The following is a 27,198-nucleotide window of genomic DNA, read 5'->3' on the forward strand; positions in this document are numbered from 1 at the left end:
ACGTCTGCCCACCTCTGCCTCCTCAGAGGTGGTAAAGGAAAGCCAGATTCTCAGAACTCAGTTTCTTCATCTGAAAAATAAAAAGAAGTCAGAGTCTTTAGGATTTCTCCCAGATCTGAATTCTAAACTACAAATGTGAACATGTGAAGTTTCTTTTATCAAGTCTCAACAGTTAAACCCTGAACATAGTGGTTTGTGGGCAAAGGCAAGGCGCCTCTGTGCCAAGCCTGAGTGATCAGGAGATGCTAGTTGCTTGATGCCAGTTTTCAGCACCACCTACCTTGATGGTTTAAGCACAGCTGAGCTTCTCTCTTTCTTCCTCCAGATGTGACTACCCCAGAATCTCCAAAGAATGTTGGGGAGCCATCTATGCTGAATGGAGGCCTGACATCGCAGACAGAAATTGGGGGGACTCGTGCTGCCCAGCAAGCACCTGCACAGCGCAAGAAGCTCCTCAAGGCCCCCACGCTGGCCGAGCTGGACAGCTCTGACTCCGAGGTGAGGCCCATCTAGATCGCCATGGCCTTAAGAGGTTGCTTCCTCTCCTCTCGCATTCCAGCCATCGAAGAGGATTCCAGTTGACCTGGGTAGCACAGAGGGAGACAGCAGGTGCCTTAGTGTCATTTGAGTAGGCTGGTGCAGTGGTGCACCTCTAGAATAAATGCTGAAATTTGAATATTCTGCAGTCTTAAATTATACATAGGGCTAAAATTAGTCAGCAGTTTTCAAACTTATACCACCTTCCCCTTTGTTTGGGGAAGGGGAAAAATAAAGACCAGAAAAACCTTTCTGCATATTCTTCTCCCTCTAAAATACGCATGCCGGAATTGCGATTCTTTCTGTAATAGTAATGTCAGCAGACAAGTCTCAAAAAGCAAGCTAGCAAGCACTCCTGAGAGTGGTCCTGCGTTTCCTTCGCTCCCCACCCTGGCCAGTGTCCTGTGCACCTTTGCTGCTGGGTCTTGCTGCCCGTTCTAAGACCAGCCGTGAGGTGAAGCTGGTTTCTGCCCTGCCTTCCCCTCATCTGCTTGCCAAACCCCTCCCTGCCCCTCGTGTGTGCACAACTGCCCTCTTATCTCTCCCCAGTCGCTTGCACCAGCCTGTATTTGCACTTGGGTTTTCAGGCCTAGTGGCCACCACCATAGGATGGTGCAGGTCAGGGTCCTCTTGCAGAACATTCTGTTGGGTGGGTCTGTCCACAGCTTCCAGGGCTGCCTTCCTTTGCCCCCTGGCCTGTGGCTGACTCTGCTTGACTCCTCCATCACCTCCTGCCCAGAACCATGCACCAGGCCGTGGTTCCAAACACTGGCAGCCTCTACAGCCTTTTTTATGGTCTCTTCTAGAAGATACTTTGTTAACACCTCAACTCCCTCAGGCTGTTACCCAGCCCCCTACCATCAGAACAGGAGGGCACTGCCAGGGGAAGTGTTGAAGCTATGGTCCTGTGGCCTCTGACCTTCGTCACTAGCCACAGGGGTCATAATCTTAGTGGCCTGGAAGGCAACATACCCTCCCTTCCTCTGCAGTTTAATATGATTGATGTTTCTAAGTGTAAGGAAGGACTACTCAAAGGGATCATATGTGGCAATGCTTTATGTTACTTTTTTGAAAAGAATTTTAAAACTTTAAAAGTTCAGAGTGTTCAAATTTTTAACATTAAGAAAACAGATAGAAGCCTTCATATTTAATCAAGTGTATTTAAATTTGGGCTTTATAGTAATCAAAGTTTCAATAAAGTGTCTGTGGAGGAAACATACCTTTAATTGAATTAAAGTAGATTAGTGTGCTTATCCTAACGGTGTCTTCCTGCATTAGCTAGCTTCAGGTGATCTGTTACCTGGTGGAAGCTGACTGGCAGGTCATCTGTTATAAAGTCAGATCATCAGCTGACATTCATCTGGATGGATGGTGCACTAGGAAATTCACACCAGCTTTCTTTCCAGTGTGGACTAGTGAAGGTTGTTATCCACAGGGAACCTGCCCAAGCTCCCAGTTCTCAGGACCTGGAAGAGACCCTTCATCTTATTGACAGTGTACCCTGCATCCAACGATGGCAATAGATCCCTGCACCCTCCACTGCATGAAGGGAGTAGATCCCTGTGCCCGCCAGCCAGTGAAGGGAGTTGATCCCCATACCCTATGCCTGGTGAGGGGAGTGGATCCCAGTGTCTTCCAGCTGGTGAGAGGAGTAGAATCAGGTATCCTCCACCTGGAATTAATCCCTGTATCCTCCATCTGATGAATTCCATGAACTCATATGAGCATCCCAGTGCAACCCCAGAAGTATGGAACTGCAGAAGACGTTGAAGAATCCTGCCTTTTCTAACCTGTGGTTGGTATTCTCCTGCCCCTTTTGTTATTTCTGATTGATACCAGGACATTCCTAAACCAAGATTGACCTCTGTTCATCTCTGCTCTCTAGTAAAAATGGCCACAAATATGAAGACGAGGTGTGTCTCATGTCACATCACAGACTGCCTTCATCTGCATTCTCTAGTAATTTTTTTGTTATTGTTTTCTGCTTCTGTTTGGCCTTTTCACCAACTTGTTTTTTCCATTTTTTCTGGTCAAATATTTTTGACTGACTTCAATAAGTATTGGAGGTGGAGGCAAAAATAAATGACAAATGTCCTCTAGCTATTTGTCATTTAAATAGGAAATGAAAACCTACAGCCAAGGATCCTTACAGCCTCTCTGAGCACAGTGTCTGAGGGCACTTTGGACTGTGTGACTGAATGCATGGAGTCTGGTGGTCTCAGAGGGTGGAAAGCTGCAGCAGCCTCAGGCGTGGGGTGGAACGTGGGTGTTAGACTTAGATGAACATGGCAGACAGGCAGGGGCCTTCCCTTCTGCTGTGCGATGACCAGAGCCTGGATGGGCCTAGCATGCTTGTGCTGGCCTGTGCTCCAGGACAGGAGGCCATGGAGCCTCTGCTCCACCTCTGGCATGTGGTGGCTCTGCTGACTTACCTAGTGAACTCCTGGCCAAGGTCGCACCAGGAGCAAAGACCAGGTCAGGACTCGGGGCTGCAGAGGCTGAGTCAAGGGAAATCTCAGAGAAGGCTGATCTTGCTTTCTTGCGTCCCCCTCTTAATCACCTTCTTCCCCATTTTGCTCCTTCCCTCCTTGTTTAAGGAAAGGCTTCCAGACCTTTTTTTAAGCATCACAACTTTTCCTTACCCCAGAGTTACACAGAGCTGCTGTGTCTGTGACTAGAAATGGAGGTGGAGGCCAGAGTCTTTCCACCTTCACTGTCCATCTTCCTGGCCTCGCTGAGGGCCTCGTAGGGCACCATGAAGTTCATCTTCCCTCCTAAGGGAAGTGTTTGTGCCAAAAGTGACAGCATGTGGCCTGCACTGCACTTCTGCCCCCTACCTGTTTGCCACCCCATATCCTGCAGCCCTGGAAATGGAGGAGAAGCAGCAACACTGCAAACCAAGCACCTTGTCCTGAATGTGAACGCCCTTCTCAGCTACCCCACAGAGAGCTTTTGTCCTGCCGTCTTAAGCCCATCAGGACACCTCCTGCACAGTGAACTCTGATCATGGTTGTGTCTTTCTCTTGGAGACTTGACTTTCTTTTGAGAGACAGCTTCTCCCACTGTAGGATGTCACCTAGAGAGGCAGTTTTCAGTTGATGACATCACCCACCAGCAGTTTCCTCATTGGTGATTGTGAGGCTAACTTGGGACTGTAGGATCACAAAGAGCAGTTTACTGTTTAAGTAGTTCTTGTTTTGTTCTGAAGTTCCTTGTAATCAGTTACTATGTTATTATTGATCAAATGGTCTTGTGAAGTAGAATATTAATTATTTGCACATCAATGATAACTTCACTGTTTTATGCAGAAAGAAAATGGTTCTCTTAATCACTTTAAGAACTGTGAGACACTGACTTTCTTTTCGTTTTCTTAAAGTCCAAAGTTTGTGGTTTAATCAAGGAAAATCAAATTTTTTTCTTTTCCATTAAGTAAGAGATCCATTTGCAGTAGTGGCAAACCAATCTTTTTTCTCTTGTACTTACCCAGTAGCTTTATCCATTCAAATTGCAATCACAGGAAGCATTAGCTCAAGTTGGGGTTGGTGTCTTCAGAGTTTCTAGCTGTCAGACATGGCCTGCTGGTTCTGCCTCCTTGACACTGAACTTGGGAATTTGCACTGTTAGTGGACACCACTTGTTCATTGGTGGTGGCCAGAAGCTTCACACCTCTCTTAGGGCTTGGAAGTAGCTTGTCTAACCTGCCATTTTGCCAGAACTAGAGCTAACCCATGTCTTTGGCTTACCAAAATACCATGAGCATTTTACCATCTGATTAAATGTCCTTTTCAAACACAGTGCTATTACGATGTCCAGTGGTATGCCATCATTAGCATTTTCCCTGTCCCCCATTTTAGAACATTTAGATTAGCACCGATTTTCTACTATTATAAGTAACAACATTATAGTGAACGTTCTTATGTTACATTTTTATATTATTTCAGAATATTTCTAGAACCACATTTGGGAGATGAAAATATACACTTTCATAGCTTACATATTTTCAATTTCCTTAAAGGAAATTATATCAACTTTTTTTTCGGTTTTAAGAGGTTGTGTTTCCTTTTTTAACCTTTCTTTATTGGTACATTATAATTATACATAAACCGGGAATCAAGTCGGGCATGGTGGCACATGCCTATTTATCCTAACAGCTCAGAAGGCTGAGGCAGGAAGACAGCAAGTTCAAAGCAGCCTTAGCAATTTAGTGAGGCACTAAGTAACTCAGTGAGATCCTGTCTCTAAATAAAATACAAAAAAGGACTGGGGATGTGGCTCAGTGTTTATGTGCCACTGAGTTCAATCCCTGGTACAAAAAAAAGGGGGGCGGGAATCATTGTGGTATGTGTGTACATGTACATAACATAGTTTAGTCAGTTTCGTTCCCTATTACCTCCTCTTCCCTTCTAATAGCCACTATCTATTGTGCTAACTCTAAGCTAGATTTTAGATATCAATTAACTCATCTTTACAAAGACCTTATTAAGTAACTTAATCCTTATTTAAGAAATAAGGACTCAGTCATGGTGGCACTTGCCTGTAATCCCAGCCACCAGGACGCTGAGGCAGGAGGATTGCAAGTTGAATATCACCCTACTCAACTTAATGAGACCCTGTGTTAAAATAAAAAAAAATAAAAAGGACTGGGCATATAGCCCAGTGGTAGAGCACCCCTGGGTTCAATCCCTGATACTGCAAAAAAGAAAGGGATATATGTTTCCTTTTCACATCATATAAATCTCTCACCTTTTACTTTTAAAAAACCAGAAACAGAATGGTTGTCCAAGTTCAGGAATTTGAAACATAACTCCAAAGTCCATGTACCACATGAACTTGCTAGTATTCCAATTAGCAGTGTGTGTGAAGGCCTGAATTTAAAACAAGTTTTTTTAAACTGGAAGGGGTCTAAGAAGTTTTGTTCAACATCGTTACTTTTCCATGAGAAAACAGCCCTTGATGAAGGTAGTGACCAAGTCACAAAAGCCATGCACAATTTTAATGAACCTCTGTTTAATTTCACCGCCCTGCCAGGCCTTACATCAGTTCCTTGAAATGGAGCTGTGGGGTCTCTGGTTTAGCTCTGATAACTGCTGCTAACCTATGTTGACAACTCTCCTCAAAGGTTTGATTGTTGCTGTACCAGAACTGCAGTGAGAAAGCTAAGCAAAGATGCTCTGGGCCTTTTTTCCAGGAAAAGGAAGATTTCCACTTCTATAACCATGAGTTAGGGACCCACAGGCAGGATCAGTGCCACCCTAGGAGCAGAGCCATGCCCTAGGCTGTCTTACAGAGCAGTTCTGAACTAGAAAAGACCTGAGTGTCAGATAGGTCCCTGGGATCAGCAACTCAAGCTGACTGAAGAAAGCAGGCCAGGCAGAGGAGACTGGTGTTCTAGAGACGCCAGAGACCCATCAGAACCCCTCAGACAGGCAGAGACAGGCAGCAGGTTTGGCTACTCAACAGAAACAGACATGGGACAACCACAAGCAGGTGCACACACATCTCCTGCTCCCAAAGTCTAGCCTGGGCCCTTGAGCTTTGGTGGCCCTCTGGAGCAGGAGCTTATCCTAAAGAAGGTTAGTTGTCAAGCAGTCAGAAAATTGAGTGCCGCTTCCTATCATAGGCATGTGGGGGAAGGGAAATAGAGGACCATCAGCAACTTCTGGGGAGCCATTTAAATTTAAAACAATCCTTTTTAAGGACTGGGGGTGTAGCTCAGTAGTATAGCACTTCCTAGCATACCCAAGGCCCTGTGTTCTATCCCTAGCATTGCAAGAGGTTAAGAATTCTAACATTTAAATTTATTATATGTCCATAATGAGGACATCAGATTCTATCACCAAACCTTGGTTATTTCCTTTTTGCAAAAACACTTAAAAAATGAGTACATTATGCATGCAGTTTTCTTGTGTTGCTCTTTAATTTTGAGCAAATGCATTTTAAATAGAGAATGCAGCTTCTGAGTAGCACAGATCCTGCTCTGAATGTGCTCCTTTCTCACTCTTATCATTCTTGGGTCTACAAAAGTGAAAGAAAAGTATCAGGCATTATTAAGGAAAAAATCAGAATGTTACTTTTAAATTTACCTGAACTGAAATATTTATTCCCCTAGAACCATATCTGCACATTTTTAGTGTTACTTTGAAAAGTAGAATTCAGGAAAGATGCTTACTTTGAGTTGACACTCTGACCTGCTAGGGGCAGTGAAGGGTATTCCTCCAGCCCCTCACTCCAGATGGTTAGGAAAGGGGTGGATCTCGCTCTGCCCTGCTGACTTCCTGGAGCAGAGCTGGCGCTCTAGGGTACCATGAAGGCTCCTGATTAACTTTACTTTGCTTCCTTAAAGTGCTTTCAAGACTATCAGATATTGAGTAGCTGTTTTAAAGATTGGGAGCAATGGTAGGGAAAGCTGGCTATGAGGTTTTATAGGACTTCACCTAGAATTAGGTATGAAGGAAAGAAAAGGAGGTCCCCACCACACACACACGTGGAAGTGCTGGGCAGAATATTGGCCAAACTGTGTGGTTACATTGTGTGCATGTAACAACAGATCCATCATTATGTACAACTATAATGCACCAATAAAAAGTGTAGAAAGAAAAAAGAAAAAGAGCCCCCTTCCGCAGAGACCTCTCCACAGCTCTTCTCCTTCAATACAGAACAGTGGAGGAGGGGCCAGGCCGAAGGGGGCCATTGCAGGCTGTGAGCCCAGTGGCCACTCCCCCCACTGACCACACTTTCTCACATTGGTTAGTTTTCTTTGAAATTTTAACATTTATGGTAATAAGACTATTGATCTCTTTGCTTGCTTAAAAAAGACTTCACTCTGACATACTTTATTTAGAGAGCTTTTTTTTCCCCCCAGAGTTTTCTTTAAAAAATAAGGATGGTAATATCTTCAAGAGACAAAGTTTGGCTTTATAATTAGGTTCTGCCTGTAAATAAAGAAATGTGATCTGTTTCTCTCTTGACACTAACAGAGGTAACAGCATGTAAAATTGGACTTCAAACACATTGTTAGCTGGGCACAGCAGCGCAGGCCTGTCATACCAGCTGCTCCAGAGGCTGAGACAGGAGGATTCCAAGTTCAAGGCCAGCTTTAGCAATTTAGCAACACCCTGTATCAAAATTTAGAAATGAAAATAAAAAGGGCTTGGAAAGGAACGATTCCCACTACTGCAGAAAAAGTTCCTGCGGAAGGTGGGCAGGAGTGTGTGGGGCCAGGGAAGGTTCTCCGGGTCTCCATCGTGCAGTCTTCTGCAGGACATTGCAGGGAGGTGCTGCTCCTCGCTCCTTTTTTTCTTTTCCTAAGACGTGCTTTTGGCTGCTGTTCCCTTTTGAGCTCCATAGCAGGAGTCCTTCTCTCTGCTGGCTGGCTGCATGTCCTGGTCACTGTGGCCTGTGGCACATGTGGATGGGTGTAACCTTCACTGTTTGGCTGCTCTTCCTGGCCTGTCCCAGGAATGGGGAAGCCACTGCTAAAACCTGCAGGTGCCCTCTGCCTCCCTTTGTGGCCTTTCTCCTTCTCCTGATCTTGGACCAGATTCTTTGCCTTGTAACTGACTTGAAACTGATGATTTCAGCATGAAGTTTCAGGGGAGGCCCCTCTTTGGTAACTGACTAATTCTTAAAGTCACCTGAGCTGGGAAGGTCAAAGGGAATTTTCACTACCTCACAAAGTCATGGATGAGCAGATTTACCTAATATTCTTCCTTCTGTATTTAAAATATTTAGTGGTATTTCATAGATATTATAGTGAAATTTAGTTGTTTTCTAGTTAATGTGTATTTTCTGTCACAAAGTAGAAAATATTTCTTGGATAAATTCGGTACCTTATTAAGGTTTGCATTAAAGCCAATAAAGGTCCATTCTCACTGGTAACAGGAATTTGAATTTTACTTGGTGCACCGTAGGCATTTTTCTAGACTTATGACGCTCGGTAAATGTTTACTTTCATCCATTCCTTCAGCTAATATTTACTCATTATTACTAAGTCATGGGTTTGCTACTAAGCACACAGCAGTGAGCAGGACGACCCAGCATCTGCCCATGGGGCTCACCATCTAGTACTTGGGTTCGATATTCCTGAGTGTGCCTCTCAGTCCTTCCAGTAACATTATGGAGAAGAGGTGTCATGCCCCCTCACCAGTGGTGGAGCTGAAATACTTGCCCCATGCCACTCAGTGGGCCCGACCTGGGACACACACCCAGAGCTGTCTAACTCAGGCCCTCTGGGTGTCTCCCCTGCTTTGAACCTTTGAGTTATGATGTGGAGCCGTTGGGAGTCGTGTGTTCTTAGCATCCTGGGAGTGCTGACGGGCAGGACCTCTCCCTTCCTCAGGAGGAGACTCTGCCCAGGTCGTCCAGCGGCAGCAGCGCGTCGCCCTCCTTCCTCGAGGACCCAGCGCTGGAGGCCACGTGCGTGAGGAAGAGTGAGTACCCAGGGCACACGTGGCCCAGACCAAGGAGCCCAGAGCTCCCTGTGACCTTCGGGATGTAAAGCCCCAAACCTGGGTCTTACCATCACAAGCAGGAACACCTGGCTACTTTCTTAGCTGCCCTCCAGAGGTAGGCTAACCTGGTCTCTGGCCTCAGTTCTAATGTGGAGCAGGTGGGGCACATTTGAGTGTGACAGATAATGTCGGAAATAAGTCCTCGAGGGGTGTGCCTGTCTGAGATTAATTACCTCATCTGAATTTGAGCAGTAAGCCCTAAATAATCATATTTGTCCCTTCTGGGACACACACACATCCCCCCACCTTCATTCATGCACGTGAATGTGCTTCCAGAAGATATCATAGGAGAATTTAGTAGACTCGGAACATAGAATCTACAGGCAGTAGATTCGGAACACAGATACCTAAATGAAGGTATTGATTTCTAAAGGCTTTTAGTAATCTTTTACCCATAAGATTATTATAAAGAACTGAAAGTTAATTACATATTAAGAGTCTTTTGACTTCTTGTAAACCAGAGAGCTTAGTGGTTAAAATTCTTTACATAGCATTTCAGTTACTTAAAAAGATTATTAAAAAAAAAAAATCAGGAAGTGGTTTGGGTTACTATGTGTAATTAGTATTTGGTGAGGCCCAGCTTAAGGGACCCAGTTCAGCCACAGGAGGGATTTCTGCATCTTTCTCGACTGCTGTCTCGTAAGGGGACGGTGCAAGTTGGTGGGTCTCGTTTGACTCTGTTGGCCCTGCTGACCCACCTACTGGCTGAAGCAGCCCTCCTTTGCAGTAGAGCAGGAGGGGGTACTCAATCAGACTGTCAGGATGACTTATTTCTAATGTTCTCCTTGTGCTTTCAAAGGGTGAATCCAGCACCATTCCGACTTGAAAAGTTCTTTCACACCCTTTCCCAAAATACTACTAGGCAGAGGAGCAGTGGCTACAATGTTAACATCAAGCCTAATTTTTTTTTTTGTTTGCAATTTAAATACAATTTAAACCTAAGAATAAAATATCTGAATAAACATGTAGTACAAAAGGTTTTCATATTTTATCTTTATAAGGGAGAATGTAAAAAGAAAGAGAATGCACTTAAGAATTCTGGGATGGTTTGGGAGCTTTTTTGGCTATACAGAATACATATTTTTGCATGTTTTTAAAATAATGCCGGAGATGTGAATTGTAAGACTACATCCAGGAGTGTGCTGTGCTGTGCTGTGCTTCCTCATGTGAATTTGACGGAGTGTTCAGAACAGGTTTTCCTTCTCGTTGCCACTTGGCTGGGAGTCCCTCGGGGTCCCCCTTAATCTGGCCACCACCAGCCTGCAGTCTTTCCTGGAACGCCGTGCTGTCACATTGACAGGGCTCTCCGTCGGAAAGTCAAGGCCTAAGATTTCTGTTCTGTAAGAGAGTCCTTTGTTGGGTTCGCCTGCAGAGCCCCCAGAGTTCCTGCCCATGTCGTCCACCCCGCAGCCCGAGCGGCGGCAGCCGCCCCAGCGCCGCCACTCCATCGAGAAGGAGACGCCAACCAACGTGAGGCAGTTCCTGCCCCCGACCCGGCAGAGCTCCCGCTCCCTGGTGAGTACCGGCTCCCAGCCCCCCAGAGACCTGGAGTCAGTGGCTTTCTTCCAAAATGATAAGGAGAAAAACTTCCCAAAGGTTAAAATGAACTCCAAGTAACTTACTCTGTATGTGAAGAAAATAGGCGCCAACCTGAGTGAAATCCCCAGAATATTTATCAGTGTATTATCATTAAAGAAATGCTTTCTTTCAAAGGACATTAATTCGTTTAAAATTGTTAAAGGCTAATCTAAAAATTCTTAGCAAAATCTGACCACAGTAGAGGATTGTATTGGAACAGAAGGGCTAGGAGAATTTTGACCCATGTATAACCATTGTACATTGTTTTCTAGTATGTTCTGTGATATTGGGCCAAAGCTGCTATTTGGATTGGTTAACAGTTTCTGCTATTTTCCAGAGCATCCAGGTTTGTTTGTTTTGGTTGTATGACCGGGGATCCAACCCAGGTGTGCTCTACCTCTGAGCTACATCTCTGGGCCTTCTGGTTTTTATTTTGAGACAGGGTCTCACTGTGTTGCCCAGGCTGGTGTTAAACTTGAGATCCTCCTGCCTCTGACCCCCAAGTAGCTGGCATTGCAAGTGTGTGCCACCGTGTCTGCCTGATTATCTGGTTCACATAGTGGCTACTTACTTCTCAGGACATGGGACAGCATGTTAATGCCTGCCAGGAAAAATTAATAGATCAGCCAGCCAAAGGAGGCCTGTGTAGATTCTTTTTAGCCCCCTTACATGGGGCGGCATGTAAGGCTTCAGTTTTCTACCCACAACCTAATATCTAATGTTTTTCCAAGTACTCAGAATAAAAATCACCACCATATCCTTACCCCCACTTTGGGGCTGTGATGGACGTGAGAGTTTTCAATGAAGCAGCAGCAGATGTCCCTCAGGGTAAGGGGAGAGTGGTCATTGTGAACACAGGGAGTTTGAGCAGAGCTGAGAGCTGACGTGAAAGCTGAAGTGGGATCAGTCCTCTCTATTTTCAAACAATGCAGTGAAAGAACAAACGATGTTATGGTTGTTCCTCAGGAGGCTCCCCTAACCTCTAAATAAGCACAAAGCACTGCTGTTGGATCAAGATGTAGCCTTGCTGTGCTCCTCAGCAGAGAAGCAGAACTCTGGCCATAATTCAAACCTTAAATCCAGACTTTTGCCAAGTGCAGGGGTGTAATCCCGGTGGCTCTGCGGCTGAGGCAGGAGGATGGCAAGTTCAAGGCCAGCCTCAGCAGCTTAGCAAGGCCCTGTGCAACTTAGCAAGACCCTTTCTCAAAATTAAAAAAAAATAAAAGGGGGGGGGTGGCGCTGGGGACATGGCTTAGTAGTTGAACACTCCTGGGTTCAATCCCTGGTACCAAAAAATAAATAAAGTCCAGACTCTCAATAACATGATCAGTTATTGTCACAACCTAAACACATAAGCAGGAGTTCTCCGGGATGTTTGGCTGGTCTGATAATTAGGATATTCTTTTCTTTGCCCTGAGGTTAGACTCAAACTAAAGGAACTACAGAGCAACTAAAAGTAGTTCCACCTAATAAGAGAAGTACCAGGACCCTCAGGCTCCTGTATGCTTTGTCCTGCTGTGGGCTGTTCCTTTGTGGGTAGGAAGGAGATCAAGACAAACTTCCTTTGCAGGCACTCAGAAGGGCCTGAGGGACAGGCAGCAGGAGAGCAGCTATGCTGACGCAGAGGGCATGCAGGTTGGAGGATAGGGAGGGCATGTGCAGCCTGGAGGACATCCTCGGCCCCACCTGGGCCACCAGCTAAGGCAGAGGAACTTCCAGCTCCAGGCAGAGACTTCCCACTAGCAGCTTATCTTGGGAAATCCACAGAATCACACTTCTGTAGCAGTTCACTCTAGCTTGATTGGGACCTTTTCTCAAAGTGTGGTCATCAGTTTAAAATTGTGTCTGCATTTTAGAAAACAAGGAATCACTGTGTGTGTGTGTAGCCCTCAGCTGGAAGTGGCCGGAATGCTCTGGCATTGATAGTTTTACTTTATCGTACTTCCTCCCTTCCCACAGGAGGTTCAGGTGTCATTTTCCCATCATTTGGGATCCAGTGACTAGGGGCGGTTGCCCATCCAGGTGAAAGGAGAGAGTCTTTCAGGACCTTCTGAGTGGGTGGCTGTGTGCCTTGTGTTCACTCCAGGGCTTTCTTGGCAGAGGAAGTGGTGGCCTATTCTGCATCCCCACAAGCCCCATGTGGGAGACTCAGTGCTCACAGGACCACCCAGTTAGGAAAACCCTTTTCATGGCTTTGCCGTATGAGCTGAAAACCTCCACCCAGCTCTTGGCTGGTTCCTGGCCATAGGCCTGTGTGCGCAGGCGTCAGCGGGGACCTCACCACCATCCTCCGGTGCTTCTTGTTTTGTTTTTCTTTCATGATCTGCAGCTGCTGTTTTTTAGGTTCGGTGGTATCATTTCTCCTGTCGTCCCCTGCCACTGTCTTCTCCCTTCTGTTGTTCAGGTTCCTGGGATGAGCAGCGCGTGGCCCCGGACGCCTTTCCGGCCGCTTTTCTCTACCCTACACACAGCTTCTCTGCTCAGCTCCCATCCTCTTGAAGCGGCTGTGTTTGGGGTGGCAGGGGCTGTGTACTATCTGTGTGAGAGAGCGTTTACCAGCAGGTGGACCTCCTCCAAGGTTGGCCTCTCTCTGCCGGTGTGGGAATTTCCATCTCTCTGAGGGTGATGCCTCAGCTCCTGTCCTCCGCAAGAATTAACAGCCTGGGCACTTTGCTTCTGGTCCTTGATTCCAGCTTGTGTAGGATGCGTAGGTCGTGCCGTGATCTCATTCCAGAGGGGAAAGGACAACAAACTCAAAATGCAGCAGGGATTAGAGAGCCCACTGGGCATTTTTCTCTTGGAGCAAGTCTTTGGCAGGGGCAGTGCCCTTTCCTGGGAGGTCCCAGCCTGCATTCCTCCAGGGGCCTCCCCTGCAGCCAGAAGAGTTTGCTCAGGACCTGGGGGCGCTCGGCAGCCTCCCACCCCCAGGCAGCGCTGGGGCTCCACCCACTGTGCGGCCACTTGGGGCAGCACCTGTCATAAACTGCACCATGGTGGGCAGGGTGCTGCTTCACTGTGGATAGAGGCTTACACTTTCTTTGTATTGGTGTGGTTATTTTAAATTTTTTAAATCTGCATGTCATTGCATTTTTTTGGAGCTTTTTCTCACAGAAGGACACATTTTACTGGCATTTGAGCCTTCATAATTTAAAGACAGCAGCAAGAGCAGGTGCCACTGAATCCCCAGGTCCTGGCTTCTTAAGGCTCCCCCTCAGGGTGACCCAGCAGCTGCTATTTTTTATTACTCGTCTTGGAATAGAAAAGAGACCCCAAATGTGAATGCACACTTTCCTCTTGTCAGATCTCAGCCTTTTTCTATTTTAGACCTGGTTTGGGCAGAGTATGGTCAGGTGCAGGGTGGCCTTCAGTGCCTCCCAATCCTGCCGGTCAGCATTTTATGACCAGCCTCCCAACAGAGAGATCCTCGCACAAAAACCAGGTAGTGCTTTAGGCAACACGAGGATTCACTCTGGCCTTTATGGTCAAATTCTAAAAAAGGTTAGCCTAACTAAACTTAATAGTTGCTATTCTTATTTATTTAAAGTTGCCTCCCTTTGGTATATAAAAGCTTGAAAATTGGTGGTTATTTTGGATAGTTTTCAGGTATCCGCTACTTATGTATGACGTTTTTGCTAATCAAGAACATTATAGAAAAGAAGTCTCTTCCCATTTCTCTGGCTCAGTAACTAGAGTTTTACACTCTGATCTCTGCTGCCTAACTTTGCCCCCTTTCGTATAGTAAAATAGGACAAGAATATTCAATAAAAGTTTTGCGATCTTAATGACATGCACACAGGTTAAGTTCTGAGGCATGTCTGTCCGTGTAGCAGATTGTGACCTCTATTGGACTTTCCTAAATTTGAGGGTCACGTTGAAGTACAGAGAAGTAAGGGGACAGAATGGTGCTGGCCCCAGCCCTTATCCACCTGCCCACATCTAGCCATCAAGTGAGCTCAATGCCCCCTGCAGGAGTGACAAAGCAATATCCCTATGGGCAGCTCTCTCTCACCCTTAAACCCCTGCTGCTCTTCACATTTTGGAGCAGTAGCCGCTCAGCAAGGTCTGTAAAGTTTAATTTGATGTTGGGTATGTCAAATTACTGTTTCTCTCAATTTGCGGTGGGGGGGGGACTTTTCTAGTAACTATCTGTCATTTTATTTCGTGTTGCATTAAAGTTTTGTTGTCCTTGGGAAGGCTCCAGAATTAAAACATTAGCATTTTACCTGATAGATATTATTTTACCGAAGGGTAGTCTGCTTGAAATAAAAAAGAAAAAAAAATGAGAAACAGAAATCTATTATGATTCATATGAAGCACTGGATTTGCAGATGGTTCAAAGTAGGAAGTCGCAGGTACACTTGACTAAGCCCTTTTGCGACTAAAGAGAGAACAGCACAAGCTGTCAGGTGTATTGTGTGTGTGGTACCATGTCCCCACAAATAAAAAGGAATTGCTGTCTACCTGAAATGTGTAGCAGCCCAGGTATGATGGTTGTGAAGTCAATGAAACTGGCACTGCTGGGTGTCTTCCTGCACAGTGATGAGTGTTATGTGGCACTGTGCTAGGTGACAGACTTAGGAGTGACTACCTGGTTATTTGCTAGATCCACACATTATTTTGCTGCAGCTTAGCAAATTTATCATAGACTCAGCCAGCAGCAAGTTCCCATGCTCACACTCACCACTGATGAATAGGAATGGCTGCAGAAAACTTCTGAAATATGGTGAAGTCGAGTAGGGCCACCGCCAGCTGTGTCAAGCCAGCTCTGCTTGTTTAGTGCAGTTTCAACGCCTGACCTTCAAAGGTGCTCACTGTTCCCACTTGGCCCCACACTCTTCCCAGGGCAGAGCAAACTACAGTGGATAATTGAACATGTCCATTTTATCCTATTGTCTCTGTGAGCTGCTCTCAGAGAAAGAAAACTCTGAAGGGTGATTTTTTTTTTCCCCTCTAATGAGTGTTTTGGACATCTTTGAGCAAATGATGCAGTGTTTCTGAACAAACCATGCCCTCCAAATACTAATGAGCTCCTCACATTAAAAATTCAATCGAGGGCTTTTTCCAAAGCATTTTTAAGCTGATTTAATCTTCCTGAAGTTTGCTTGAACAGAGATGATTTTGTATTGAGTTTCAGTAGGAAACAGTAGTTCTCAAAGTACTTTTTTTAGTAAATGCTAATGTTTGTCAAGTTTGCAACCTAGATTTACTTTTGTTCCTCTCTGATTTGAAAGACCCAACCGGAGGCTAGTGCTCTGTAAACTGACTGCATTCAGGCACAGCTCTCTTGGCTCCTGGGGCTGTAGGATGCCTGTGAGCGGTGCTGGCTGTGTGGGAGTGAATCCTGATGTGCTGTCCTGAGGACATTCAGTTTCAGTGTCACTGCACCACAATGGCCCCTTGAAGCCCTGCAGGGCCCAGTGCCCCAGACCGGTCCGTCTTTCCCTTAGATCCGCCAATCAAGCAGGGCCAGATGGAGAGCGGAGGGATCGGTTACATCAGCGTCTTCCGTGCTGATTGCAGGGAGACTGTTAACAGGAGACGAAAGCCTTGGGAGTTTCTGCAGTCTTCCCGGTGCTGACTGCGGCTCACAGTTGTTGAAAAAACGTGGAGGCCTGTGGGGCAGCCCGGAGAAGCGGCCTTGCAGGCCGACCTCCCAGCCTCTGTTCACAAGGATTTTTTTCAAGTGTGCTGATGTAACTGATCACTAAATAATGCTTGTAATATAAAGTACTAACCACCATCTTTTGGCTATTCTGGGTACCACAAACCAGTTACAAAAATAGGACCAATGTTGCAGATTTGCTCTTTTATCTGTTAGTATAAAATGCCCCCAAAATAATAGTATCCTTGCCTAATTTTAGGAGAAAACTGACATAAAATTGGCTTAGAAGAACAAAATTTATTTGAAGATTTCAAGCATAAAAATACAGCTGTGCTCGATGGAATAGAATAACTAGAGTCAAAATACCCGAGTAAATGAGAGGCTTTGACTGTGGACCTTTCCGTGGCTACAGGGCTTTGCATGGTCCCGTCAGCCACCTATAGTCTCAGTGCACTTGGAACCTTGTGGTCCCCAGAGCAAGCCAGCTCTGTCCCAGTGATCATGGGAAACCTCTTTTCCTCTCTGATGCTACTAACAAGGTGTCTGATTGGAAGGGGATCTTGCAGTGCTGGGTGGGTGGGAGCTCCTGCTCACTGGCACCCTGAATTTCAGGAGGAGTTCTGCTTCCCCGTGGAATGCCTCGCCCTGACGGTGGAGGAGGTGATGCACATCCGCCAGGTGCTGGTGAAGGCAGAGCTGGAGAAGTACCAGCAGTACAAGGACATCTACACCGCCCTGAAGAAAGGAAAGGTAGTGCTGCTGCAGGAGGCCAGCAGGAGGGCTGGAGGGCAGGAGGACACCAGGTCCAGGCTCGGCTCCTGGCCTGGCAGGCCTGGCTGCTGGCCGCAGGGCTCAGGACCTGGGCATTCAAGGGCAAGATCCATGCTCTTGTGATGGTCCTGTTCTGCCTCTCCTGCAAAGGAGGTGGTCTTTGTTCCCTCCTAGGAAGTAAAAATCTGGAAGGTTCAAAGACCACCACAAAGATAGTGACCTGCCTTCATAACTGTGTTAGTCACTAGACTTGGAAAGAGTCTGTACAGAAATGCCTAAGAGCAGGGGAGTGTTTCAGTATCATGGCGGCTGGGTAAAGCCCTGCCAGGACCACAGGCCTTCTGGATTCCCCTCCTGTCTGTGAAACCTGCCCAGCCGGCGGGGCTGGCAGGGCAGCTGTCAACCCTGCTTCTTTTCTCTGACTTTGTGTTTTTTAGCTCTGCTTCTGTTGCCGAACCCGGAGGTTTTCCTTCTTCACCTGGTCTTACACCTGCCAGTTCTGTAAGAGGTAAGGTAACCTGGAATTGATAAAAAGATAAGATCAGCAGTCATGAAAGAAATGACCGTCACCTCCACTGTTTCTGCGTTCTTGGCCCAGGATATTAGGAACGGCCCCTTCTGCCCTGGTCCCTTGTGCCATCCCTGCCAGTTAGAATCATCTGTTTCCCATGAAGGGTAGGCTAGACAGTGACTTGGTATTGAACTGGGAAACTGTTGGCTCATTATTTCTTTTACATAAGCAAGATAATTCTAATACTATGTCATGGAGGAATGGGAAAAAAGAAAAAGAAGAAAGAAAATCAGGTATGGTTGCCATGAGATTCAGGGTAGACTGATAAAAAAACTTCCAAAGAGATATCAATTGGTCCTTTTATGAAAGACAAAGTAGGAGTTCAGCATTCCAGGTGCCACTTTGGCATCCACACCATCAACTTGTTAGGTTCTGGTAGACAGGCAGTTGACTACAGAGATTCATGGTAGCTGGCCACGAGCTTGGTAGCTCGTGGCCTCATCTGTTGTACATCAACTGATATTTCTGGTTTTGTCTGCAGGCCCGTGTGCTCACAGTGCTGCAAAAAGGTAAGCTTCACTGGTTGAGTTGGACCGAGGCGGCTTACTGCCTGCCGCCTCAGCACCACTCACGCTGTTTTATTTGGGGTGACAGATGCGGCTGCCCTCCAAGCCATACTCCACTCTACCCATCTTCTCTCTGGGACCTTCCACCTTACAAAGAGGGGACAGTACTACCAGGTCAGAAAAGCCCCCGGCAAGCCGCCAGCGGCCACTGCGCAGCATCGCCAGGTGAGGGGGGTTGTGCTCCAGGGGCATGTGTTGGCTTCAGTTTTAATAGTTTTGGACTTCCACATGAGTCCCAAATCTCCAAAGTTACCTTTGGGGGGACAATGGCTAGCTACTCTAATAATGTAGTCTATTATTTTTCCCACTTTTGAAATAACTGCTTTATTAAGTCTTTTAAAAGTCATCTTTATGGGCTGGGGCTCAGCCGTAGAGCACTCACCTCGAACGTGCGAGACCCTGGGTTCGATCCTCAGCACCACATAAAAATAAATAAGTGAAATAAGGTATTGTGTCCAACACAACCAAAAAAAATAAATATTTAAGAAAAAAGTCATCTTTAAAACTATTGTCAGTGGAATGAAAATTGCATGTAACACTCTAATCCTTATTCCCTACCTAAGTTTTTGGGAAAAAAATAAATAAATCTGTTCATTCCTGTGCTACAAGAGTCTGAAACAGCCCTGGGCCACTTAACTATGAAATAAAGCTCTGTGCCCAAAGCTGGCAATTTAAAAGTAAAAAAACTCATCCAAGTCTCAAGTCATTTTGGATTCAGGGCAGGGCAAGGTTAGTGCTGGTCTTAAAAGAAAAATGGAAGGAGCCGGGCGCAGTGGCACACCTGTCATCCCAGTGGCTTGGGAGGCTGAAGCAGGAGGATGGCGAATTCAAAGCCAGCCTCAGCAAAAAAGGAGGTGCTAAGCAACGAAGTGAGACTTTTCCTCAAAGTAAAATACAAATAGGGCTGAGGATATGGCTTAGTGGTTAAGTGTCCCTGAGTTCAATCCCCGGCACCCCCTGGGCCAAAAAAAAAAAAAGAAAAATGGAAGGAAGAAGGCCAACTCTGGTCATATGGTGGCAGGACAAAGCTAGGCTTAGAGGTGGGCACAGGCCTACTGGCAGAAAGATGGCAAATTCAAGGCCAGCCTGGGCAACTTAGCGAGACTCTATCTCAAAATAAAAAAATAGAAAGGGCTGGGCATGTGGCTCAGTGGTTAAGCACTTGTGGGTTCAATCCCCAGTACAAAAAAATAAAATAAATGAATAGCTGGTCCCGCAAACATGGCCAAAATGTCTGTGATGATGTTGGTCTAGTTAACACCAAGTTAACTCTGGAATCCAAGTTACCAGTCACCCAAATGTAAAGATCGGGGAGGGGTGGCATATTGACAAATACACAAATGACAGGAGAACTGATCAAAGACAATTTTTCAGAATGTGTCATAGGATGAAGATAAATGTGCTTCAGTTTCCCATAATCTGACCCCCGTGCACCATTTACCAATGTCCTGTGCTCACAATACAGGGTCCCCAGACTCTTGGGAAGAAGTCATTCTTCTAAATCTAGTAGGGTGCTAGAGCAGCGTGTACCCTTGTGTCATTTGGCTGTTAAAATCCACCTGTATATGTGTGGTAACCAGCAGATACCCGGGAGGCTCTTTTTTCTTTCTTTCTTTTCTTTCCTCCTCCTTTATAATACATATATATATATATATATTTTGTGTGTGTGTGTGTGTATATATATATATATTTTGTGTGTGTGTGTGTGTGTGTGTGTGTGTGTCAGGGATTGAGCCCAGGGGCACTTAACCACTGAGCCACTTCCTCAGCCATTTTTTAATAATTTTTTTAGAGACAGGGTCTCACTGAGCTGCTTAGGACCTTGCTGAGTTGCTGAGGCTGGCTTTGAACACGCAGTCCTCCTGCCTCAGCCCCCAGAGTTGCTGGGGTGACAGATGTGTGCCCAGCTATTTCTGTTCCTTCTTAATGAACCATGTTTCCTGGTTTCTTTACTGAAAAATATTTTTAAATCTGTTTCCAGTGAGAAGTTCCCCTCTGAAAGGACCTGATTAGGCCACTCCCCAGCCCATGTTCTGGCAACAATAGTTGCTTTTTACCAATGTCCTCAGTATTGCAGTGGAAAAATAAGTAAGAATATTGAGTGGTTCTGGTTTTTCCTAGGTTCTCCTCAAAGTCTAAGTCTGTGGACAGGTCGGATGAAGAGCCGCACTTTCCCAAGGAGCTCATGGAGGACTGGAGCACCATGGAGGTGTGCGTGGACTGCAAGAAGTTCATCTCGGAAATCATCAGCTCCAGCCGGCGCAGCCTGGTGCTGGCCAACAAAAGAGCCCGGTTAAAAAGGAAAACACAGTCCTTCTATGTGTCCTCTCCTGGCCCTTCGGAGTACTGTCCTTCAGAGAGGACTATCAGTGAGATCTGAGCCGTGCCTTCCACTGGCTTCAGTGTGCAGAGTTGGGGCAGCCATGTCCCAGGATGCTGACCGGGCCGCTCCTTTCTGTGGTTTGACTAAACAGGCTTAAGTTCGCAGTGGACCAGACTCCTGCTGCATCACCTTGTCCCACAGGCTCTACGCTGAGTTCCCTCGACTGGTAATAGGAACAGGCCAGCCACCTGCTCGTTGGCCCTGAGAGGACAGTACATTGGAACTTGCTTTGTGTGTGTGGATGTGGAGGCCGGAACCTTGCTGAGTCCAGTTCCTTGGCGCCCCTCCAGTGATCCTGGCTGAGGCAGAAGCTGCTCCCGCAAGTAGTCAGTTCAGCAGAGATGTCGATGGCAGCAGGGCTGTGCGCAGAAAGGCACGTTGGCAGTTCTACCTGACAGTGTGCCTGTCCAGGGTGCCTGGTGATGGCAGGCCAGGCTGTCCATTGTCTCAGCACAACACCTGGAGGGACTTGCTGATGCCGTCCAGCTGACTGAAATCATCATTGTTCCAAGGTTCAAGTTTGTGCCGGCACTGTAGTGCAGAGCATCTGAGGGAGCGGGGCCTCGAGGTGGCCACATTGTCCTGGCGCCTGCATCAGTGTTGCTGAGCCTGTGACAGGCCTCCTTCCCCATCACGAGTGTATTTCAGTTACTGGGTGTCATCATGAGGATCTGAGAATGACAGTTCTGTGGGAGTTTCAGGACAGAGGAAGGCTAAACTGTTCTCAAGCAGCTGAGGGTATTTGGTCAGCCCTGGAATGGCTGTGACCACAGAGGGTGCCGGGAGGAGGAGTTGGGGCTCAGCATTTTCAGCTGCGTTTTTCATGACTTTATAGTGCAGCCATCTTGACTAAATTAAGCTACAATTTGGTACCTAAGGTCTCAAACTGAAATTTATTTTTATAAATGAATTTTGAAAGAAAAATGTCTAGCTCTTTTAAAATTATATGAAAATTAACCTGCTGACAGGCAAGGTTTTTGGATGCTTTTTGCACTGATTTCCTGGTAGATAACTTGAGTGTAGGCTGGGTTTTGGATGAAGGAGGCCTGAAGGGCGGTTTCCCAGTTCCAGGGGCCCTTCTGTGGGCCAGCCTTTATTATTTTGGTATGCTTAGAAGTGACCAGCCAACCAAATCAGCATTAATGTTCAGAAAGTCACTTAATGCACGGGCATAGTAATTTCCTGAAAGCTGTAGATCGCGTCTGTGGTCAAACCCCAGCAGCCTAGGGAGCTGCGGGCACAGCAGTCACATTTCCAGCCACATTTCCATATTAAGTTAACAGTAATACCTCAGAACTGCTCTGGTAGTAGTTTTTAAAGGATTGAAATTTACAATTTAGTAAATGGCTTTAAATTACTGATACTTATGAAATAAACTTTAACAGTTGACTAAATAATACATGTTAACAGTTGGTCTGTGCTGCTTGTGAAAGCGGGTCCCCAGAACATGCTGCTGGGTGCTTCAGCCATGTTCAAGTCTTTTTTTAAAGAGCTTTAGAAATCACGCCAGGGAAGCTTGCTTATGCAATTTTCCAAGAGACTCTGAACTTCACATTCCAGACAGTTAGGTGGGGCCACCTGCTTTGGTGGCCCTGGGTGTGAGCTTCTGAAGCAGCTACCAGGCAGGTCCCGAGGAGAGCAAGGGACGGAGATGGAGTTCGCACAGTGTACACTCGAATGCAGGGCAGTGACTAGTGTGTGCAACACAAGAAACAAAGCCCAGGACGAGGATTTTACTCCTGTTCACAAAGCAGTGACCTGGTTAAACCCCTTGTCCCTTCACTTCCTCATATGGGATGACTGGGCATCACGGTCACCCCTTAGCAGGGTGTGAGGGTGTAAATTCTTCAGCAGCAGTGATGGGTTTGGCCAAGTGCACAGAGGTCAGATGGATGGCATGTGGTTGAAACCACCAAAACCAGTAGGCATCGCCCGGGCTGCCAAGAAGGATTCTGAATTAGCCCTGGGATGTGTGCTGCCCCCTGCAGGCTGCAGGAGGTAACTTCCTCAGGCTGACTCTTACCCCTAGGCTCCTGGCATGCCCTCCCTCTGCACCTTCCTCTGTCCTGACTGCCCACTGGGCCCCTCTGACTTCCACGCCAATAAGAAGCATGCCGTCTGCTGGCCTCAGTGTCGTCCAGCGCGTTTTGAACACTGTGCACATCTGAACGGTCACCCTCGTCTCACCCTCCTCTCATCCCTGAGCGCTGCTTCCTTTTGTCCCATTTGCCATTAGGTCACGTTGTCAGGAAATCTTCCCTCCTGTGGCTTGACTTTCCAGTCAGTGTCAGAGTATGTGAGAATGCTTGTAAATACTGTAGTGTATTTATTAATATTTAAGTCATCCATCCAGTGGACAGTGGGAATTAACTCTCCCCAGCCAGTAAAAATTAAGTCAGGTAAATGACATACATGTACATTGACCTAACGATCTCACTAGATTTCAAGTCACGTCTTTCAAATTAAACCAGAGGTTGTTATGTAAACGAGTCTTAAAAATAATCTTATGTTAAAGAGATTATGTGATTAATACATGAACTCATACCATGAAATTTTTAAGGCTTTTATTTTTCTAACTCTATTAATAAATATAGGACTGGATTTTAGGTGTCATACAGGAAATGTGAGAGTTTTAAATCATGTTGCTGTTTGCTAAAGCAAAACGGGAGATTCTATACATGCAAAACTACTGAAGGACCATGAAGAAGTGTATGCTGCTAGCTGGGCCTTGACCCGGCTGCCACATGTGTAGAAGCCGAGATGCTGTGGCATTCAGGGTGACATGATGGGTACTCAGTGTTTTCCATTAAAGTATTTTAAAATTTATGTAGGAAAAAATAAAATGGCTTTGGTCATACCTCTGTGTCATTCCTGTAGTAAAACGGTGATGTCTTTTGGTGAGTGGCTGTTAAATCGCTGGGGTCAAGGCAGGTACTATCCACAGCAAATCCTGGGCATTGAAGAAATGTGATCTGCAGGGACCCCCTGGAAAGACAAGGCCGTCAGCCCCGGGACTGCAGTGTTATGAGGCAGTGTGACTCTTCTTTGTTTTTATAACCTCGTGTGGGAGATTAAAATAGATTATATAGCATTTTATTATATATGGAGACAGACTATAGATAATGTATTTATAACAGCTTTCTGGATAACAGATACCAAACCAAAAAGTCATCTTAACATTTTTATGTCATTTGATGAGTTTGGGATAAGACCTTCCCCCTTCCCCTTTTTTATAGGATGAGGGCTGTTTCTCAGGCTGGTACTGCATTACATACACTTTAAATAGCATTCCTCAAAGAACATATTCCTAAATGGTGAATTTAGAGAAATTTGTTGACCGTGAGCATAGTTTCAACAGTGTGTGATAATTGAATTTGATATTAATCCATGTTACACAAACCTGTTTTCTCAGTTGCCTGACTTGTTTTGTTTTTTAGGTACTGAGAATTGCACCCAGGGGTGCTTAAGCACTGAGCCTCATCCTCAGCCCTCTTTTATATTTTATTTAGAGACAGGGTCTTGCTGAGTTGTGTAGGACTAAGCTGCTTAGGACTAATTCAATAAGTTGCTGAGGCTGGCTTTGAACTTGCCGTCTTCCTGTCTCAGCCTCCCCAGCCACTGGGATTACCAGCATGCGCCACTACCCACCTGCCTGACATTTTTTTAGGAGCTCTTTTTACTGGAGTTTCTCTGTGATATGTAGAGAACAAGACCAGTGTGTGTCACTCATGACCCAAACATTCAGTGACCTTCTAAGTCCAGGACCGAATTCTTGAATCCAGAGATACAGAAAATGGGGATACCATAAATGGTCAGAGGTTTATGTGATTCTGTAAATGTATTTTTTCCCCAGCTTCGACAGAGGAAAACATTTGTCCTTGTAAATCATGAGTCTGCAGTATCCTAGAGGGGACTACTTTCAGGAAGGGACTCCATTCTGCATGCACCGTGCACTGGTTACATTGCTGATGAGCCCGGGCCACCCTCCCTCTTGTCATCCAGAGGCATGACAGAATCTAGAAACGGCTCCCTTTGCCCACCCCAAAAAAAGTTTAGAAGCCAAGTGCCTGGTTAGTACAGAACTCTGCCAAGAGCCACGCTCAGCGGCATGTGTGTGGCAGATGGAGTTCACTGTCTCCCAGCTCATCCCATTAAAACATGGTGACGTTGTGGAACTATTTAGATTTCACTGCACAGAGCTCTGGCCAACCCAAGAGCCATGATGTGCAAGTGCTGAAGAGGGGCTCCAGACCCTGAGGGCAGGGCTCCTGGGAGGGGCATCAAGAAGCTGCTCACTGTCCCGGGGAGAGGGGCCTGACCCCTTGCCACATTCAATTTCCTCGGCACCCAGAGGGCCAGACGCACTGGGTCTCACCGGCTGCTGTATCGAGCCTGGGTCAGCTGTGAGTTAAGGAGGGGTGCACTTCCCGGGCTGCGGTCAGCGAAGAGGCCCAGCCTTGAAAAACCAGCCCATTTGATGCCCCTTTTATATTTGCCGCTCCACTTGGGAGTGTGGTTCTGACCTCAGCAGTCACCTGCCCTCCTCCCCCAGAGCCCTTCCTGAGGGGGGCAAAAGAGAACCTCATACCTCCCAGGACAGGCACGGCCCAAGGTCAGGAGAGCCCAGGAGAGTCAGGAGCAGCCACAGGGAGCAAAGGTGAGCCTTGAGCAGGGCGACTTCTGGGGCGAAGCTTTAGCCGTCTAGCAGCAATGCAGCCTGTCCCCCACCCCCAGGAAGCACAGGCTGACACGCAGCCCCAGGGCCTCCTGCCCCGACTCCTGGTCACCTGGAGTCAGCTGCACAGAGCACATTAGGAACAAGTGCCCAGGGGTACCTGGCCCCTGGGGTCCCCCAGGTCCAGCAGTGGCTGAAGCTTCCTTGTAGGCGGTAGAGCCCTCGCCACTCCCAAGTGACATCTCTAGCAAAAAGGACTTTGCAGGACCCAAGAGCTTCCATCCTGATACTGAAGGGAAAAAAAGAAAAGCCTAGCTAGCAAAGGAGAGTCTTCAGGAGCACCCGGTTCTCACAGATCAGAAATGGTACTAAGGAAACTGCTCCTGCTCAGCTCAGGAAAGTTCCTGAACATTTATGGATATGTTTCTTCAATTTTAAAATGAGGATGTTAGCCTAGGTGGTCACGATGTCACTTTTCACCCAGAGAGATACTGGAGCTACTGTGTTAAACCTCCAGGACCACGCAGGCACCAGCCAGCAACTGCGTTAAAACCTGACCTGCTGTGACTAGAAGTGGCGAAGAGTCTGTGGAGCCCCCACCAGCCTTCACAGCCTTCACCCAAGTGTGATGCTTTCTGAGCAGTCTCTCTCTCTCTCTCTCTTTTTTTTTTGCACAGTGCTGGAGACTGAACACAGGGCCCCATGAAATGCCCAGCAAGAGCTCTATCACGGAGATACACCTCTAGCCTTTTTTATTTTTTTATTTAAAGATAAATAAAGTCTTGCTGGCCTCAAACTCATGATCCTGTCTGCCTCAGCCTCTCCGGTCACTTGGGATCACAGGCGTGTGCCACAATGCCTGGCTTTAAGTAGTGCCTCTCTGTGCTGAAGACAAGCTGGTTGTGAACATTACCTAGAAGCAGGAAAAAGTGCAAACTGGGCTTGGTTTATCTGCAGCTCAAGGCAGAGGCCAATCGGTTTCACCAGTTGCTGTAAAGACCTGAGTCCATCTCTCAGAATTAAAAAGAAAACCCTCAGTGGTGAGTGTCAGACAGTGTCTTCCTCTGGCACCTTCTGGGCTCCGCGGTCCCCTTGGGTTCTGCTGGAGACCAGGCCTCATCTGTCCTGGCAGAAGCAGGGGCTCGGTCTCTGTGACCCATGCTGTGCTGCCTACTTCCTGTTGGAGAAGCAGATGGTGGCGGGGGCCAAGACATGAGGAGGCTATTTTCACTTACTTGTACATGGCAACACAAACGCCATTTTTGGAAACAAACATCCAGGCAAGTCGGCATGGCTGCCAATGTTCCCTGTCCTGCTGGCTAGAGTCGATGACGTCCCCAGTGAGGTGGCTGGCCTTCGATGCTGCACCCTCCAGCCCCGCCTGATGCCTCTCCACAGCTGATGCTCAGAGCTGATGTGGCCTCCTTCCTGCACCAGCCAGTGGCAGGAGTGGTCCTCAGCCTCTGCTGAAGGGCACTCTCAGTGCTGAATAGACAAGGTGCACCTTCTTCCCTGCACAGTGCCATCTTCTTTGAACAATGCCAACTTGCAAGTTCCACCCTCACGTACTTTGCTCCCATCCTTGACTTGCTCGTGACTTCTCTCCCGCTGTACATGGGCCTGTGTTTCCCCCTCGGCTCTTAGCACCCCATATCCCACTTCATTGTTCCATGAAAACAAGAATCTCGGCCACATTTCTTCCCTGTCCTATGTATCCCAATTTCTGAAATAAATGGCTGGCATGAAGCAGGTGCTCAGTAAGTGCAGAGTGAGTTAGCAGCAGGTTCAAGACGGGAATAAGTGAGAAACACAAAGATGGGTCCATCAGGATGTCAGAGCACCTGGCAGTGTGCTGACAGCCCCCAGCCCAGGGGGTTCAGCGGCTAAGGACAGTTCTACACTCAGTCACTGCAGCCCTGAGCTGGCTAAGGGAAGAGCCAGAAGCAGCTCAAGCACTACTCAGAAACACGGAGTTTTCTCTCAGGACCCTGACTCACCACCTGGC

At 46.8% G+C, this 27,198-nt stretch overlaps 1 protein-coding gene across 2 annotated transcripts in view; it reads left to right on the top strand.

Moving 5' to 3' along the window:
- Nucleotides 1-23,355, top strand: part of Spire1 (spire type actin nucleation factor 1) — a 144,376-nt gene extending 121,021 nt beyond the window's left edge. Inside the window, exons 9-17 of one of the 2 annotated variants that reach the window (XM_076837208.1) lie at nucleotides 326-498; nucleotides 8,876-8,966; nucleotides 10,420-10,562; nucleotides 13,030-13,203; nucleotides 16,840-16,977; nucleotides 17,436-17,506; nucleotides 18,051-18,078; nucleotides 18,164-18,300; nucleotides 20,257-23,355. In XM_076837208.1, the coding sequence (XP_076693323.1) occupies nucleotides 326-498; nucleotides 8,876-8,966; nucleotides 10,420-10,562; nucleotides 13,030-13,203; nucleotides 16,840-16,977; nucleotides 17,436-17,506; nucleotides 18,051-18,078; nucleotides 18,164-18,300; nucleotides 20,257-20,515 (1,214 nt within the window). In that variant the 3' untranslated portion in view covers nucleotides 20,516-23,355. The remainder of the gene's footprint in view (nucleotides 1-325; nucleotides 499-8,875; nucleotides 8,967-10,419; nucleotides 10,563-13,029; nucleotides 13,204-16,839; nucleotides 16,978-17,435; nucleotides 17,507-18,050; nucleotides 18,079-18,163; nucleotides 18,301-20,256) is intronic. The other variant, XM_076837209.1, reaches the window with a different exon arrangement.
- Nucleotides 23,356-27,198: the final 3,843 nt, after the last annotated feature.

This window comes from Callospermophilus lateralis, chromosome 17, assembly GCF_048772815.1.
Source record: "Callospermophilus lateralis isolate mCalLat2 chromosome 17, mCalLat2.hap1, whole genome shotgun sequence".
Classification (NCBI taxonomy): domain Eukaryota; kingdom Metazoa; phylum Chordata; class Mammalia; order Rodentia; family Sciuridae; genus Callospermophilus; species Callospermophilus lateralis.